Below are 16,915 nucleotides of genomic sequence, written 5' to 3' on the forward strand. Positions count from 1 at the left end.
TGAAATTTGTCCCCCATTTCTAGATACATTTGGATAAAGAATACCGAGATAGCTCAAATAATATCAGACTTCCTTTCTACCTGACGTCTCCACTGTTCCCCTCCCATTTCCCACCTCCCCATTCCTCCCTATTTATGTACATCTTTTATTATTATTATTATAAACTCCACCATAACATCTTACATCTGTGTAACATTGTCTGATTTTGTATTGCAGCTTTGACAAGTTGTGAAGTTGTGTAACTGCATAATTCTATTGGCAATCCCGTGAAATGTGCAGTATTGGGTGATATAAATAAGCTGTAAGTCATTTACTATTCTGTATTTTTTATTATTCGTTTCTTTATGAAAATTAATGAAAAATTAATCACAAAAAAGTTATGTACAGGGGCAAGTTAACATACAATTCCCAAAAGCAAATGCTAGAATTCCAAAGAAAGGCAACAGAAAGCAAAAATTGCTGTCTTATTTGAAGTTATTTGTGCTAGTGGAGTCCTTCACCTCTAAAAACCATCACTACAATTAGCGTCCTGGTTTGCATTCTCAGCAGAGAGGCCAAGAATTGATTGAAGACGGAAAACAAACTACCCTGTCACCTTAGTGGTTGTCCCACCAAAACTGATTTGAGGCACATTGGCAGCAAGTTCTGGGGAAGTGTACTTTCCTGCCTGGGATGCACTTGTTCGGTTGATGAATAGGCTTTATTTCTAGTACAGTCAACCTAGCACCTTCACAAGCGAATAATTCAAAATGCAGCAAGAATATAGACTTCAACTTCATTCTGAGAGGGTAACAGTTCAATTCGCAGCACAGAATTTACCCTTAATTTCACTAATCTCCATTCTACCTGTGATTGGAACAGCAAAGGATCCACTGGGGATTTCATTCTGTGGTAGCACACCAAATATGGTTCCATGATATGCAAGCTAGGAATGTTAGTGCCAGTTTAAATGAACAAATTCTTAAATGATTCAAACAAACACCTGCTTTAGCGGAGGCTTTGTTTGCAAAAGATCAAAAACATTTTCCTTATGCATTGACAGTTAATCATTTGCGTTTTGTGCTCTGAGCCAAGGCCTGCAAATTGGCAGGCCCACCCCAAACGGTTCCAAAAATGTCCTTCTCCGCCCGCAAGGCAGCTTCTAGTTGTAGCTCTCTTCCTGCTGTGACCACCTTTTTCACAGCCTGAATCACTTCGGCCGGAGCCTTTGTATATTGATTTAGCCATGCTTGGGCTTCTTCTAAAGATCTGGTTTCATCTGAAGACGGCAAAGTTTCCTCAGCCAGCCCGAGATGCACTGCTCTCTCAGGATCCACTTTGAGAGCGCCACTTAGCAGCTTCAGGGCAGCGCCACTGCCAACGATTTGTACTAGCCTGGCAGCTCCACCCCAGCCTGGTACTAAACCCATTTGCTTGTGGACAAATCTAATCTCGCTTCCTGGAGTCATTAACCTATCAGTGAGAAAAAAATATTCAGTGTTAACCTCTACACCTGATTTATATGACCCACATTAGAGTTGAGCAATGTTTACTATTTTTTATCCCAAAAGTAAAGTGCAACTGGATAGCGTGCTTATTACATATATTGTCCAGCCGCTTAAGCATCTTGTACCTGGAATCTCCTAATGCCAGACAGGAACCTAACTAAACACCATGGGCTTGAGCTCCCACTGACTTCAGCTCGAGTTGTGAGGGCTCAGTAGGGCCGTCCTTAGACATACGCGGCTGCGTAGGGCACCCGAAAATTTGGGGCACACCTGGATCTTAGTGTCCACCCTCCTGCCTCTTCCTATCCCTGTTCTGACCCTTCCTTCAGGCTCCCACCACAGCTGGCTGCTGCAGCCTGGTAAGTCTTCCTCTGGAGGGGATCTAGTAACTTAAAAGTAAAAAAAAATCATTCCAGCCTGCCAGACCTATTCGTACAACATTGAAACGGTTAAAGTGGTAATGAAGCCATTTAACAGGCATTTGCCAACCCGCAGGTATATACTGTCGGTTTCTGAATTTACTGACAAAAAGAGTTGTGCATAACTGTAATATTTACTCAGAACATGTTAATCTACAGGACCCTCAGTTTAAAATTTGCTTTAAAAATATTTCATTGGTGTGTTGCTGAAGATTATAAAATCCCATCTCTAAAAAATCCTTGCATAGATTTTTAGATGCACAATCTGAGTATTCATCTTTAGCCTTAAATGCGTGGATCTTCAGACATATAGTTTTTTAGATATATCCTTCAAAAGACCACCCTTATCTAAAATGCACATTTTAATTACTATAGTACAAAAAACTTGCTTCCAAAGTCTTCCTGTCCATCCCTTTCTCCCTTCACCCACCTGTTGAAGAGAGCCCTTAAAGGGCAACACCCCTTTCCTTCCAGATATCTGGACAAACAAGTTTCCCTTTCTTTACTTCTGACTATTTGATGAACTAGTTTTAAGAGAATCCTCCAGCAAAGTCAGTACCTTAGTAAGATATAAAATCCATTGTTATGCCTAAAATCTTTGGAAACATATTTTTTAAAGTTGGTGAAATTTCATACACATATCTATTGTTTTGGAGATCACACAAAGTAAATTAGTGTTCCCTTTTTCTAAAAGCAATGAACATGGTTATAAACACACCAAACCTCTGTGATTGATTAATTTCAAACGTTTATTTCAGTGAGTTAAATATGTACTAATCTGGAATGATTACTTTATGAAGGCTTAAGAGTACATTTAAAATATAAAAATCAGCTTAGAAATACTGATTAAGAAAATGTAAAACAGAGAAGAGCTGCATGATGTATTCCATAATATGTAATTGCTGACTTGCCCTTACTACAAAGTTTTTGCAAATAAATCTCTGACAAACTTCAGGGTATAACAAAAAACCTGTGACTGACATTTTTTATTCCCAAATTTAGTGCTTTTAACTAGGTACTTTCTGCATGTCCAGTCTTCACCATCTGGCATGCAGTAGAAAACATGCTCCATTTTCTTTAGAAAAAAAACTGCAGAAAAGTGTTTTTTTCAAATGTCATTTGCTTCATTTGGATTCAGGGATTTGGCTGGAAGGGGGGTGATCAGGGAGGGGGAGGGAAGAGAGGAGGGAGACAGTGGGGAGAGGGCAGGGCCGGAATATGGGTGGGGCCACAGGCAGAAGAGGTGGGCTGGGGAGCTAGCCAAGCGGCAGCTTCACCCACCGCCCATGAGAGCAGGTAAGAGCGGGTCAGTTCCCACACACCCAGCGCGCACTGAAATCTCCTTAGGCAGGGGCCGTATTCACAGATCCGAACGCGCTGGCGCGGTGCATTCTGTGTGAGGGAGAGGATATGCGGGGAACTGTGACTCTCCGCCGCCATGAAACGGGCCAGATGGCTTGGTATCCTTTGCTACCTCGTCCCTTCCCCGCCCCCTGGCTTTGAGCCTGGGCTGCCATTGGTCATAGGGGCACCATTTTAATAATACTGCGTAGGGCCCCATAAATCCTAAGGACGGAACTGGCGCTCAGCACCTCTGAAATTTGGAAATCAGACCCTATATCCTTCGGCTGCTGTCACACAGCCCTGGTAAAACTCCCTTTGCTGGATACTCACTAGACTACTGTGTTCCGGTCCCCACCATACTCGGCCCGTGTGCCCTTATGCTTCCCATGATCTGACTAGGCTGCACGCCTGTCTCTTTTCTTGGCCTCTACGGCACACTTCCTGGTTACAGGCTCACTGTTATCCTTTCATGGAAATGGGACCACATGGCCCAATTGCCCAAGGCCAGTGCTGATCCCCCAGACTCCCCAGTAGCTTGAGTTCACCCTTTCCCAGAGCTCCAACCTCATGGCACTCTGGGTTTATAGGTCACCTCTTCAGGGACACACGATAGCATTCTTCAGACTTAGTTGAGGGTCCTCGAAGGAGCAGCATCCCCACTCCTGTTCAAAGCTTCTCCTCTCTTCCCCTGCTTTGCAACCTGTTTCCTTCCTCCTCCGCTGGCCCCAGAGATAAAAAGACCGCATGCTGCTCTCTTCCTCTGTCCTGCCCAAGTGTCTGTGAGCCCCTCTGAGAATCTCAGGGCAGGTCTATACTACAAATTTACATCAGCGCAGATGCACTGGTGCAGCTGTGCCGCGTCTGGTGAAGCCACTCTAAACAGATGGGAGACAACTCTCCCGCAGAGGCACCGACTTTCTAATATGCCGGGGGTGCTCCCCTGGCTCCGCCCCAGGCCCTGCCCCACCCCTTCCCCCAAGGCCCCACTCCACCCCACCCCTTCCCGCTCTGCCTCTTCCTGCCCCGTTCCACCCCCTCCCCGAAGTGTGGCCCACCCTCACTCCTTCCCCGCCCCCTCCAGCGCCTCCTGAACGCTGCTGAACAGCTGATCACCGGCATGCGGGAGGCACTTGGGGGGGGAGGGGCAGGCGCTGATCAGTGGGACTGCCAGCGGACGAGAGGTGCAGGGAGGCAGGGGAAGAGTTGATCAGGGGTCTGCCGGTGGGTGCTGAGCACCCACCATTTTTTTTTTCTGTGGGTGCTCCAGGGCTGGAGCTCTCCCATCTGCTTAATAACTCCACCTCCGTGAGAGGCAGTAGTTGTGTTGGTAGGAGAAGCCGGGGGTTAAGGCTGATATATGATATTACTACGTTGCTCAGGGGTGTTGATTTTTCACACCCCAAATGACATAGTTATACCAAAGTACATATGGGCGATCTACGCTACGCTTAAAAGTTGATCTAACTTACGTCGCTCAGGGGTGTGAAAAAGCCACCCCCCCAAGTGATGCAAGTTTCATGCTGTCCACACCAGTGCCACTCTCCCGCCGACATAGCTTATGCTTCTTACCGCGGTGAAGTAATTATGCTGATGGGAAGACGCTCTCCCATCAGCATAGTGCATCTTCACCAGATGCGCAGCTGCATCAGTGCAGGTGCCCCAATGTAACGCTGTAGCGTAGATTTGCCCTATGTGGGGTAGACCAAGCCTCAGGTTCTGTGGCTTTTAAGAACCAGGGTTAACACCTGAATTCTTTGTTCTCTCATTTGGGGATTTCCCCCTTTCCAAATTTCAGCTTTGTGTAGAAACCTGGCTGGTCTAGTTTTCCTATGCTTCAGTCATCCCATTGTCCCAAGGTGCTTTCACTTGAATTGGAGCCATTGTTCCTGGTCCGGGAAATACCTGAGACAACCCTGACAGCAGGTCATAATCACAAAGGTTAATCCAATTTGGAAGTGGATTAAGCTAAAGCAAAAAGTTGCCTCATGATGAGGAATAAGAGTGGCTACATGGAAAGCTCGTGTGGAATAGCTATTTCACTATAATTCCCTGTGAGGTTATGCCCTTATTGGAGTCAACATATCTTCCTTGCTGCAGGGGCACATGTCACACGTACAGGAGGGAAGAGGGCTGGAGTTGAAAACTTTCATACAAAGTCAGTCCTTTCCTCTACAGCGATGGCACTCCTCTTACTGCTCTGAGCATTGGCCAAGCGGGTTGGGATTATTCAAGAGCTGTGTGAGGTGTTTCTTTTGCCACAGGCTGAGTATTTTTCCTGGAGTATTCCCAGCCCCTGCCCATCCCAAATGGGAGTAGTCCAGCTAAGGACTAAATCTGACTCCCCTGCATCACAGCAAGATACTCTGAGGGCTGGTAATGCTTCCCTTGTCAAATAGCTGGCCCAGGGAATGATATACTCAGATTACTGGGGCCGTTTACTTACAAAAACAATTTAAAAACCCTCTGTGGTTACATTACCTAGAATGTTTTATATGAGATTTTACCTCAGGACAAGAAATTTATAATGCAGTGATTTTTGGAGTCTTTGATCAATTTTGACGTAGCGGTGTGCAGCGGGAAGCATGTTATACAGTAGAAATATGCAGTACTACACTAAAATAATTCATCTAGTCAGCAAAGCATTTGATCAGCAGCTTGCAACCTTCACTTTGATTTTAATGACAGAGGTCGAGATACTGTTAGAATTCAATCCTCCAGGGTAAGAGTCTCCTCTAAAAAGCAAATTGGGACTAATTATTCCTTTTACACCTGCATGTTGTTGTATTCCTTCAGTCTCTGTCTGCCCTACCTACACTTTCAATTCATTATCCTGGTATTCTGTAAAGAGATTATCTAATTATCCACAGATTTTTCTGAAATTTGACCATATAACCCTACACTCAATCTATCAAAATTGACCCTTCTTCTCACAACAGATAACTGCATGAGATTCATCCTAAAGAAAGTGAGTCACAATTTCACCTGCTTTTCAGTATTAATTGAATAATTAGTTAGGTTTCTAAAGGGATACAAAAGCCTTGATTATACATTCAAATTACACATTCAAATCAATCAACAGCTTCCAGTTATTAACATTTAGCAGGTTTTCAAACTATAGCAATACTATGGATGTCTCACAGACATGACTTCCCTGCTCTTTCCCACAAATGCTCAACTATATGAATAAACTCTCTCCCTTTTCTGGAGAGCCCTTTGTGTTTTTGCTCTGTGCAAAGAAGGAATAAGGAAATTATGCATTACAACAACTGCTGCTTCACCATTGGGGTTGACAGGAAGCAAAGCAGGTCCACTTTACTTGTAACACCAAGTGAGAATTCTACTGTGAAAATATTGTAATGTTGATATACAAAAGGTTTCTCCTACAGAGTTTTGCTGATTATCTAAGGAGAAGGCTGGTATTATTAAAAAAACAAAGCAAAACCAATTTTGCTCTTCTTGAAAATCTTCTGGTCACAAATATTCATTTGGCTGAAAATGATAATGGTAACCACTCAAAATCAAACTATGCCAAAAGTTTAATTTACAGAGATATATATTTTTAAAAGCCTTCAGCAAACCTACCCCTCACAAGGGGTATTTTTAGCTGCAAGCAGTTCTACAATCCCAAATTTTGGGTCAATGAACAGAAGGTTCTGCAAAGTCAGGTTCTCTCCTGCTTGCAATACACAACTCACAAAGGTGAGCAGCTGAAATCTAGAGTCTTGAAAAAAAGGAACAGGTCTCAGCTACTATTTTAATAAACCAACAGGACAGTGCAGTCCTCATAAATTCTTTCAGTGATTAAAATAATAGCCTCATTAGCAAGAGTTAAATAAGTTAAAATGATATCCAAGAACCCCCCCTTCCCCCCAAAAAAATGAAAAAAAGAAAAAAAAGAAAAAGAAAAAAGTTCTACCTGACAGTCCCTAGTACAGAATGTTTTGGGCACTTCTTCTAAACATCTGGGTCGAAGTGATAGGCTTACTGCCAATATGAGAAATCACACTCATGTTACACTTTAAGTTAACTGTTCTTACAACTCCTTTCCCATGGCCCTACAATGTTTCCAGTTGTTGAATTAATCCATAATATATTTTCTTTAAAGTCCCAAACAACATTTCAAGTTTAAAGTTTAACTTGAAATAATTTACATGAAATAAGCAATGGACTTGTTTCTCTCCCCGATCCCCCAGTAGGATCCTAATATGGAATGTGCAGATTAATAAGAATCAGGGACAAAATTTCCAGTGGCTCTTAATGCCAAACTTAACAAAAGATGCCCAGTTTTCAGAGGTGAGCAAACAGAGTCCAAGTCCATGATGAGGCAGCTACAGACAAGATCATAGCTTAACAATAAGGATTATTTAGAAGATGATTCTCATAGAAGTTGATTATATTTGGGGTGATGTGGTCACATTTCTTTGAACACGTGAGAAGGCAGGCAGCTGCATTCAGCACCTTCTGAAGTCTGGAGAATTGGGGTTTGTGGGACAATAGAGAAGGGAGTTGCAGTAGCTGAAGTAGGAAGAGCTGAAGGCATGGATGGAGGATTTCAGCAAAGGTGGAACTGAGGCAATGGTGTACACAACCAATATGGCAACTGCACTCATAGGCAGATTTTCAGACAAAGAAGATTATAGGAGGAGTCGGAGTTATGAATTCGTAGTCATTACAGCCGATTCATGCTGCCAAGTAAATCTCATTAGCTCCAACCTTGACTCTCTTTCTGAGGGAAAAGGAACTAGTACTAAGGTAAAGCCCTAGGAACAACCAAGCTTGGAAAGAAAATTTAGAATGAAGTTTATGTTTTGCTGTTATTTAAATCTTGATTAAAACCAAACTCTGAGAACTGAATATATTGGAATTCTAGACAATGTGTGTATAAATTGTTCCAAGCAAAATGGGCATTTAACCTGTTTACAACAAAATTAAATGAATACTGGTAGTTCAGGGGGAAAAAAATCCCATCCTTAACACTGTTGTGATTATTTAAGCAGCAGTCAAATGTACCAGACCAAGGAAAATAGCAGCATTTTGAGGGAAATGCTTCCTGGAACTCCGAAGAATCTGAAACTTCTAAAGCTATAAACTGGCTCTTTGAAAATTTGTCAGAAAATTGTACTAACAAACCTCCCAGGGTTTTTAACAAATGTGCTGTGATGCATGGATGTTCAGTGAAATTTTAAAATTGTGCACTGACTTTTTAGGAATATGTACATGGTTAAAATAAATCAGCTGACCTATGGAATATTAAACAAACAGCTAAAGTTACCAGAACCCATGCCTAGATTTAACCAACATTCCTTTTCCTGAAAACGTCCACTGACTTTTTGGATATTTTTGGCCCCCAACCCTCCCCCAGGAAACGTACTGCATCTGGTTAAAAGTACTTTGTCAGATTGGACTTCCAAAGAAGAGCTCATGAATATGCGAATGCCCTTTGTTAAATTCATGTCATGTTCTGCCTTGTGAAAAGAGCTACTATTTCAAATAAAAAGCATCTTGTTTACCTAAACACTGATTCTGATAGAAATACAAGCTGAAATCCTTACACAAAGCAAAAAGTTTTCAAAGAAGCTAATTTAGTGTGTTCTAACATTATGAAACCTACTCTTGGAAAAGCTTGCTTCAGAATACTAATGTCTTTATAGCTTTCTTAGGAGCAAAGAATTATGTTTTATGATTCACATTTTATACCATAAACAATAATACATTAAGCTACATATTTCACAAGAAATACAGGAATAAAAAACACCATATACATGGAACTTGGCTGATTTAACATTGTTAATAAGATATTAGCATTATATTTTTCCTGCTATGGGACAGATTCTGCCACTATCTCTCTCACAGAAGAGAAGGATCACTCAGCAAGTAAGTCCCTCTTTAAATCAATGGTAACATTTATGAGGCAAGGTACTGCTCACCCAAAGTAATGATACGACAACTGGGTTCCTTGTAATTTTAATTGTGCAATATGAATGTTACATTTAACAATTGTTTTAATTGTTTAATTTCCTTTATTTCTTTTATAAAATGAATAGAATTGAGTGGTGCCTAGTAATGTTTGCATTTAAATGATCCCAATTAGACTTTTACACCAAATTCAGGTCAATGTTATGAGGACAGGCGATTTCCCTCCTTTACTGTTGCTGTCATCTGGCTGAAGACAGTTTATCTGAGGTTGGATTAACAGGGCACTGGCACATCTATCCACATTGTGACTGCACGATCTTTGGGGGTGTGTGTGTTAGGGAAGGAGATAAGACAGAGGGCAAAATTTTCAAAAATGCCTAAGCCCTGGTCTATACTGGGGGTGGAGGGGTCAACCTAAGATACGCAACTTCAGCTATGCGAATAGCGTAGCTGAAGTTGGCGTAGCTTAGGTTGACTTACCTGGCCGTGAGGACGGCAGTGAGTCGACTGCTGCCGCTCCCCCGTCGACTCTGCTTCCGCCTCTCGCGAGCTGGAGTTCAGGAGTCGACGGGGAGCACATTTGGGAATCAATTTATCGCGTCTAGTTGAGATGCGATAAATTGATCCCCGATAGATCGACCACTACCCGCCAGTCCAGCGGGTAGTGAAGACCTGCCCTAAGTGACATAGGAACCCATTTTCAAAAGTGATTTAGGGCTAGATTTCCAAAGGTGTCTGGGTGCCTAAGGATGCAGATAGGTGGCAACTGGGATTTCCAAAAGTTCTTCAGCAGGTTAGTCTCCTAACTCCCACTGAAGTCAATGAAAGACAGGCACTATGGTGCTTACAAATTGCTACTCGCTGTTGCTGCCTAAGGCAGCAGTTATGTTCCTTGAGACTACTAATTTGCGCAAATCATCATGTCTTTACTATTAGCTTGTTCCTCACCTACCTCCATTTTGTCTGTTTATTCATCTGATGCATCGTGTCATAATCATAGATCGTTAGCTTTCAAGGGCCCCAATCCTGTAAAGATTTATGTTGTGCTTTACTTTATGAATAGGGCTTAAAATAAGCATATGCTTAAGTCTCTGCAGTCCTGGGGCAGGGAATTGTCTTCATTTTGCATATTTTTTGTAAAATGCATTGATCGGGGCTTTTAGGTGATTTGACAATAGATAATCATTCATGTTTTTCAATGAGTGCTACAATCTCATGTAAAATTGCAAATGCACATTGACTCAGGCAGGGTTTGGGAACAGCAACCTCCAGACCTGTCAAGTTGGCTGGGGAAAATGTGCAATAATGTCACAAAAAGTCCAGCTTCATTAGACTAAACTAAAAATCTTTGATGCCCAATGAGCACATGCATGCGCGCGCACACACACACACACATATATATTTGAGGTAATTCAGTTTAAAACAATAGTGAGGGGACACTAGAATTTTGTTTCTTATTACAGAGATAAAAGTATTTATTTTCCTCAGTTTCCATCACATAAAAAAGATGACGGGATTTTGTTCAAACTTCAGAAACCAACTTCAAGCCTGGTCTACAAACTATTTTTATTTGAATATAACTACGTTGGTTAGGGGTATGATTTTTTTTTTTAATTGAAACAGTTTTACCTGTACCAGCCCTAGTGTGGACATTGTTATACCAGCATAATGGTGCCTTATACTGGCATAGCTTCTTCCCCTTCTCTGCTAGAATAGGATATAGCAGTGTAAGCACCTTTCTAATGCTATAACTGCATCCACACTCGGGGGTTGTCCCACATTAACTATACGGGTATACTTAAAGTGGTACAACTTGTGTGTGTACACAAGGCCCCTGGATAGATAACATACAGAGAAAAATTTAGTTGAGTAGTGAATATTTCAGTAACTTTGAAAATGGAAACAGTTTTGCAGCTTCCAATTTTAGCTTGTACAATTGCCAAGTGCTATAACTTAAAAAAAAAGAAAAAAAAAAAAAAAGGAAGGAACAGATAGTTTACTTGAGAAAACGAATAAACCTCTTTGTTTTCAACGTCCTTAACCTCCTCTTTGACCCAGGTTTTGCCACGGACTTCAGTGAAGCCAGTATTTCACCCCCAATATCACAGAATCATGGAATCATAGAAAAATACGGCTGGAAGGGACCTGAGAAGTCATCTGCAGTAGATTCTGTTTCTCTCTCTAACCCCCTATCCCAATCAAGATCTTGCCTTTGTTATTCATTAAAATCCCACCTGGTGCTTCTGCATAGCTGTTATTTAGTTGTACTGGATTGGGGTGTTGGAAAGTGATGGAAGATGGATCCACAGCTACAGCTATTAGGAGAATTATGGCAGAATATGAAAGGAATTCCAGCTGCCCACTTCCTACAAACTACTTGACAGTGATTATAATTGCACAGTGTATCAAAACTGCATTGCTGCAGTAAGACTAGAGAATATTAAATTGTTTTTTAGAAAGCCAAAAGATGCATTCTGTACTACCAGATGGGACTTATTTATATTACATGTTGTTCAGAGTGTCAAATTAAGGTTAAGGATATTTAAAGCAGGTACATTTATAGATCCATTGATATAAGGAAAAAACTTATCTTAGGTCCTCTTAAGTGTATGCTCCTGTCAATGCGTTATATGTCAAATATTTAGAACTGGGGTCTCATTTTTCTAAGAGCTCTATAGATACTTATAAAGACATGGTTTAGTCTAGTTTCAAGTGGCTTAAGTGAAATGGCTTCCACCTTTTCCTCTGGGAGGCTATTCTAAATTCTCATAGAACTGATTGCCAGGAGGTACTTTCTGATATCCAGCATATACTTTCCTTTGCTCATTTTCATACCATTACCTTTGCTTATAAGTGCCTCTCTGGACTGTCCTAAGCCCCTCCATTTAGGCATTTATGTTTTTCCTCCTTTAGATGCACATGGATAATTCCCACTGATTTCAGAGGGAGCCACCTGCGTTATCCCTTTGCTCCTTGTGCCAGCAAACTGTTTTCACATCCCTGTTAAACATCATTTAACTTAATGACAAATATACAGTTATTTTAGTCTCTCGGTCCCCACTCTGCCTTCAGCCTCTTAATAATTAAAGCCCTGCTCCTTCAGACTGCTTCATGCTGACAAACCCCTGCGCAGCTTGCAGGACTGGAGCCTCGGTTGCTATCCCCTGAATTCCAACTATTGGCATCTTTCCAATATTGATGCACCAAAAACTGTATGCAGCTCCCCAGTACTACAGTCCAGGAAACAAGTGCTTAAAAAACGATCCTCGATGTAACCTTTCATATAACATTAAAAAGAAATGGGGACTTAGCAAATTTTTTTTACTTATGGCAACGGATTCCTCAGCTTGGGTATTTTAAGGGTACAAAAATTCAGCTGCTAGGTAGGGACGTAAGGTGATATGCAATGTATCATACTTACATATCAGGGAGGGGAAGTTTGAACTAACCCTTCTGTAATGTAGAGAATTAATAGTTAAAGTCACTGCAGCGGCGTATCTGAGGGTATTCACTGAGTAACAGACATAAACCAGAGCCCAGAGTGCAGATGAGAGAGGTCACGTGGCAGAAGAAGCACTAAAGGCTGAGCTCTTTTTACCCTAAAATGAAGACCTGTTTAGTTTAATTTATTTGTGTTGTAGTCTGTATAACACTGAGGTAGCATCCTGTTCACAGATATCTGATCCCATCAAGTGAATGAAGAGGTGCTCCCTTGTTTGCCCAGTGTGGGGTGCTTGGCTTGGCTTCATTGGTGGTTATGTTCTTTCCCCCCCATCAGGAGCTGCAGTCTGGAACTACTAGGTAAAGCATCTCTCCTGTTTCTAATGTCGGGAAACCCAAACCTCTCTTCCACACATGGTATACTTACACAGCAAGTGGGCAAAATTACAAATGTCCTGGGGTTCACGGATATGAGTCCTGGTGCATTCTAGGAATCCATATGCAGATATCATGGATTTATTAATTCCTCAGATTTCTATAATAACTGGTGGTTTTAGCGTATTAGTAGAAAGCCATTTCCCTACAGGTTGTAAGACAGTGATCAGCAGCGGAATATAATATCTTAAACATGACATGTCCCACAGAGACAACCATTCAGTCATTGTCACCTGTCTGGAGTCTATTCAACAAGATTTTAATCCTACCTGAAATCACATGCTGTGGTAAATTCTGCTCCACCTCCCAGAGCTTTTCCTTGAACTACTGCAACACTAATCAGAGGCAGCCTACACAAGAGAGAAAGACAGAGGATTTTTGTACCCAGAGTGTATATTTTTAATACCAATGTACAAATAATGAATGGACTCAAGCATTATATTTCTGCAGTAAATGCTCAGTAAACAGAAGTCATATCATTCAAATGCCTTCGATCTCTTGATCTGTGCATGTAAACAGAACAAAACTGATCCCTGCAATATTTATACCATGCTGGAACACCAAGAGAACAAAGCATCTAACGGAATAACTGATTTTTTAGACAAAAGAAATGCAGTAGATCTAATCTACCTGGAGTTCAGTAAGGCATTTGATACAGTGCCACATGGGAAATTTTTAGTGTATTATTGGAGATGATGATGATTAATATGAGAACTGAAAGGTGGATAAGGAACTGGTTAAAGGGGAGACTACAACGGGTCATACTGAAAGGTGAACTGTCAAGCTGGAGGGAGTTTACTAGTGGAGTTCCTCCAGGATTGGTCTTGGGACCAATCTTATTTAACATTTTCACTCACCACCTTGGTGCAAAAAGTAGGAGTGTGCTGATAAAATCTACGGATGACACAAAGTTGGGAGGTATTGCCAATAGTGAGGAGGACCGGAATATCATACAAGAAGAACTGGATGACCTTGTAAACTGGAGTAATAGAAATGGGATGATATTTAATATTTTATGCATTTAGGAACTAACAACAAGAATTTTTACTATAACCTGGGACGTATCAGTTGGAAGTGATAGAGGAGGAAAAAGACCTGCATGTATTGGTCGATCACAGGATGACTATGAGCTTGCAATGCAATGTGGACATGAAAAAGGATAAAGCAATCCTAGGATGCATCAGGTGAGGTATTTCCAGTAGAGACAGGAAAGTGTTAGTAGCATTATACAAGGCACTGGTAAGACCTCAGCTGGAATACAGTGTGCAATTCTGGTCTCCTGTGTTTAAGAAAGTTGAATTCAAACTGGAACATCTGCAGAGAAAGGCTACAAGGATGATCAGAAGAATGAAAAACCCATCTTACAAGAGGAGACTCAAGGAACTTGGCTTGTTTACCATAACCAAAAGAAGGCTTAGGGAAGATATGATTGAACTCTATAAATATATCAGAGGGATAAATACCAGGGAGGGAGAGAAGTTATTTAAATTAAGTGCCAGTGTTGACACAAGAACATATGGATATAAATTGGCCATCAACAAGTTTAGGCTTGAAATTAGACGAAGATTTCTAACCATCAGAGGGGTGAAGTTCTGGAACAGCCTTCCAAGGGAAGCAGTACGGACAAAAAACCCAACTTGTTTTACAACTGAGCTTGGTAAGTTTATGGAGGGGATGGTATGATGAGATTTGCCTTCAGTGGCACGGGGCCTTCTACAACTGCTAGTAGCAAATATCCCCAGTGGCTGGTGATAGGACACTAGATAGGGAGGGCTCTGAGTTACTATAGAGAATACTTTCCCAGGTGTCTGGTTGGTATGTCTTGCTGACATGCTCAGGGTCCAACTGGTAGCCATATTTGGGGTTGGGAAGAAATTTTCCCTCAGGTCAGATTAGCAGAGATCTTGGGGGGGATTTCGCCTTCCTCTGCAGCCTGGGGCATGGGTCATTTGCTGGCTTAAACTAAATACTCTGGAATCTGAAGTCTTTAAATCATGATTTGAGGACTTCAGTAACTCAGCCATAGGTTGTGGGTCTATTACAGGAGTGGGTGGGTGAGGTTCTGTGGCTTACAATGTGCAGGAGGTCAAACTAGATGTTCATGATGGTCCCTTCTGGCTTTAAAGTCTATGAGTGTCACCTTCATTAGTGAAACAATCCACTGTGCTACTGTGAAACGTATCTGCTAATGAATGATACAAAATATTGTTAATTATTTATCTAGCCATGTAAGTGCGTATAGTGCCCTAGAGACAAATAAAAGACCTTCCAGTACCCCAATGAGCGTAAGTGAGGACCTAACATGCTCACAGATATTTACAAGCATTGGAAGTGGTGGTAAGAGAAACAGAGGACATGGGTTACAACAGAAAGGTCATTTTGGTTTTGTTGGAAAATAACATGCACATCTGTCAAGGCTGATTCCCCACTCTGGCACTTCGAATGCAGAAGGTGGGGGCCCGCAGGGACTCTAAAAATTAATACTGGCCACACCAGGCTTGTATTAAACTTCCAAAGTTACAGCTTTTCTCTGACCTTGAATTGGTAGATGCTGCCACGACCCAAGTGCAAAACCCCTCTGAGAACCTAGGAAGGCACACTTGGGAATTCCTTCCTGTGGGGTACCCTCAAGCCCTTTCCTGCCCTCCCTCCAGTGAAAAGCTGAGAAGAAAAACAAAGGAAATCAGCTGTTGCCACCAGCTAATTAAACAACGTGCATAAACCTCTTAGGACACAAAAATCCAATTCTCTTCTAAAAAAAGGTAAACTTTATTAATAAAAAAAGAAGAAAATACATCTCGGACTTAGGCTTTTGCTAGATTAAAAAAAAAACTAGAATAATTAAGCATCAAGAATATCTCTCTTGAGGTCCAGCTTAAAGGTTACATGCAAAACAAAAGCACTTGGGGTTAGCACAGAGGAATCCACAAGCCATAAAGAAATAAAAGGGATAAACTTAATCGTGTCTTTCTAGACATTTCCTGATCTACTTACATATCTGGGGTTTCAGATGAGTAGTTTCTAGGTATGATACTAATAATTTTTCATACCTGGCCCAAGCTTTTCACAGCATAACTGCTCCCTGTCTGCATCTCCCCAAGAACAACGACAGACAGACAAAAGGGGAGTCTTGTTTCAATTTTAAAAAGTTCTAGCCTTCCCACTGGCTCTTTTGGCCAGGTGCCAACTCGCTTCCTTTTACCTATGCATAGCAGTGAGACTTTTTAACCCTTTACAGGTAGAGCACTTAGAGAATAGCTACTAAGAGGGATTTTATAGCTACTAGCTGGCTGGGTGTTCGTAAAAGGGAACTACCCCTCTCCCCCTTTAATTTATCACAACATCTTGAGGATTTCGGTTGAGAGTGCTTTACATGAAGGCTGGGATGACTTTTTTAAAATACTGAATTTGATCCACTTCCCTTTTCCACCAGAAGAAGCCTGGTCCATGGGGCCTCTATGGCAAAAAGTCTGCCATTAAGAAATGGTGGTGGGGTCAGCAACACTAGATTACTGGATGATTTCAGATCAGATTATAGAAAGTGGGCAGGGCTGGATGAGGTGGAGTGTGGCTAGGAACCTAAAGAATGCTGTGATTCAGAATGGTTTCTAGGCAGCCTCTGCCCGCACATCTCCTATAGAGTCTCATTTATAAATGAAACTGCCCTTCACTGGCAGAACTCCTGAAGGGCAGAAGCAGTTTGTAGGCTTTGTGACTGCTGTATCTGCCTGTACCCGCTGGGGGGAGTCTCGTCCCACTGTTACTTCAAGGTCAGTAATACTTTCATTAATCACACTAACCAACTTGAGGTCTACCAGGAAATTGAAGCAATTGGTCAATGCCAGTTTACATTTCTACACAGTAGGTTGTCTC

At 41.7% G+C, this 16,915-nt stretch overlaps 1 protein-coding gene across 4 annotated transcripts in view; it reads right to left on the minus strand.

Annotated features, from left to right (window-relative positions):
- Positions 1–309: 309 nt before the first annotated feature.
- Positions 310–16,915, minus strand: part of ECHDC1 (ethylmalonyl-CoA decarboxylase 1) — a 44,636-nt gene continuing 28,030 nt past the window's right edge. For all 4 annotated transcript variants that reach the window (XM_007064398.4, XM_043542876.1, XM_043542875.1 and 1 more), the window contains 2 exons: positions 13,312–13,392; positions 310–1,452 (listed from right to left, as the gene is read on the minus strand). In XM_007064398.4, the coding sequence (XP_007064460.2) occupies positions 1,047–1,452; positions 13,312–13,392 (487 nt within the window). In that variant the 3' untranslated portion in view covers positions 310–1,046. The remainder of the gene's footprint in view (positions 1,453–13,311; positions 13,393–16,915) is intronic.

The sequence above is a fragment of the Chelonia mydas genome, chromosome 3 (genome assembly GCF_015237465.2).
Source record: "Chelonia mydas isolate rCheMyd1 chromosome 3, rCheMyd1.pri.v2, whole genome shotgun sequence".
Classification (NCBI taxonomy): Eukaryota; Metazoa; Chordata; order Testudines; family Cheloniidae; genus Chelonia; species Chelonia mydas.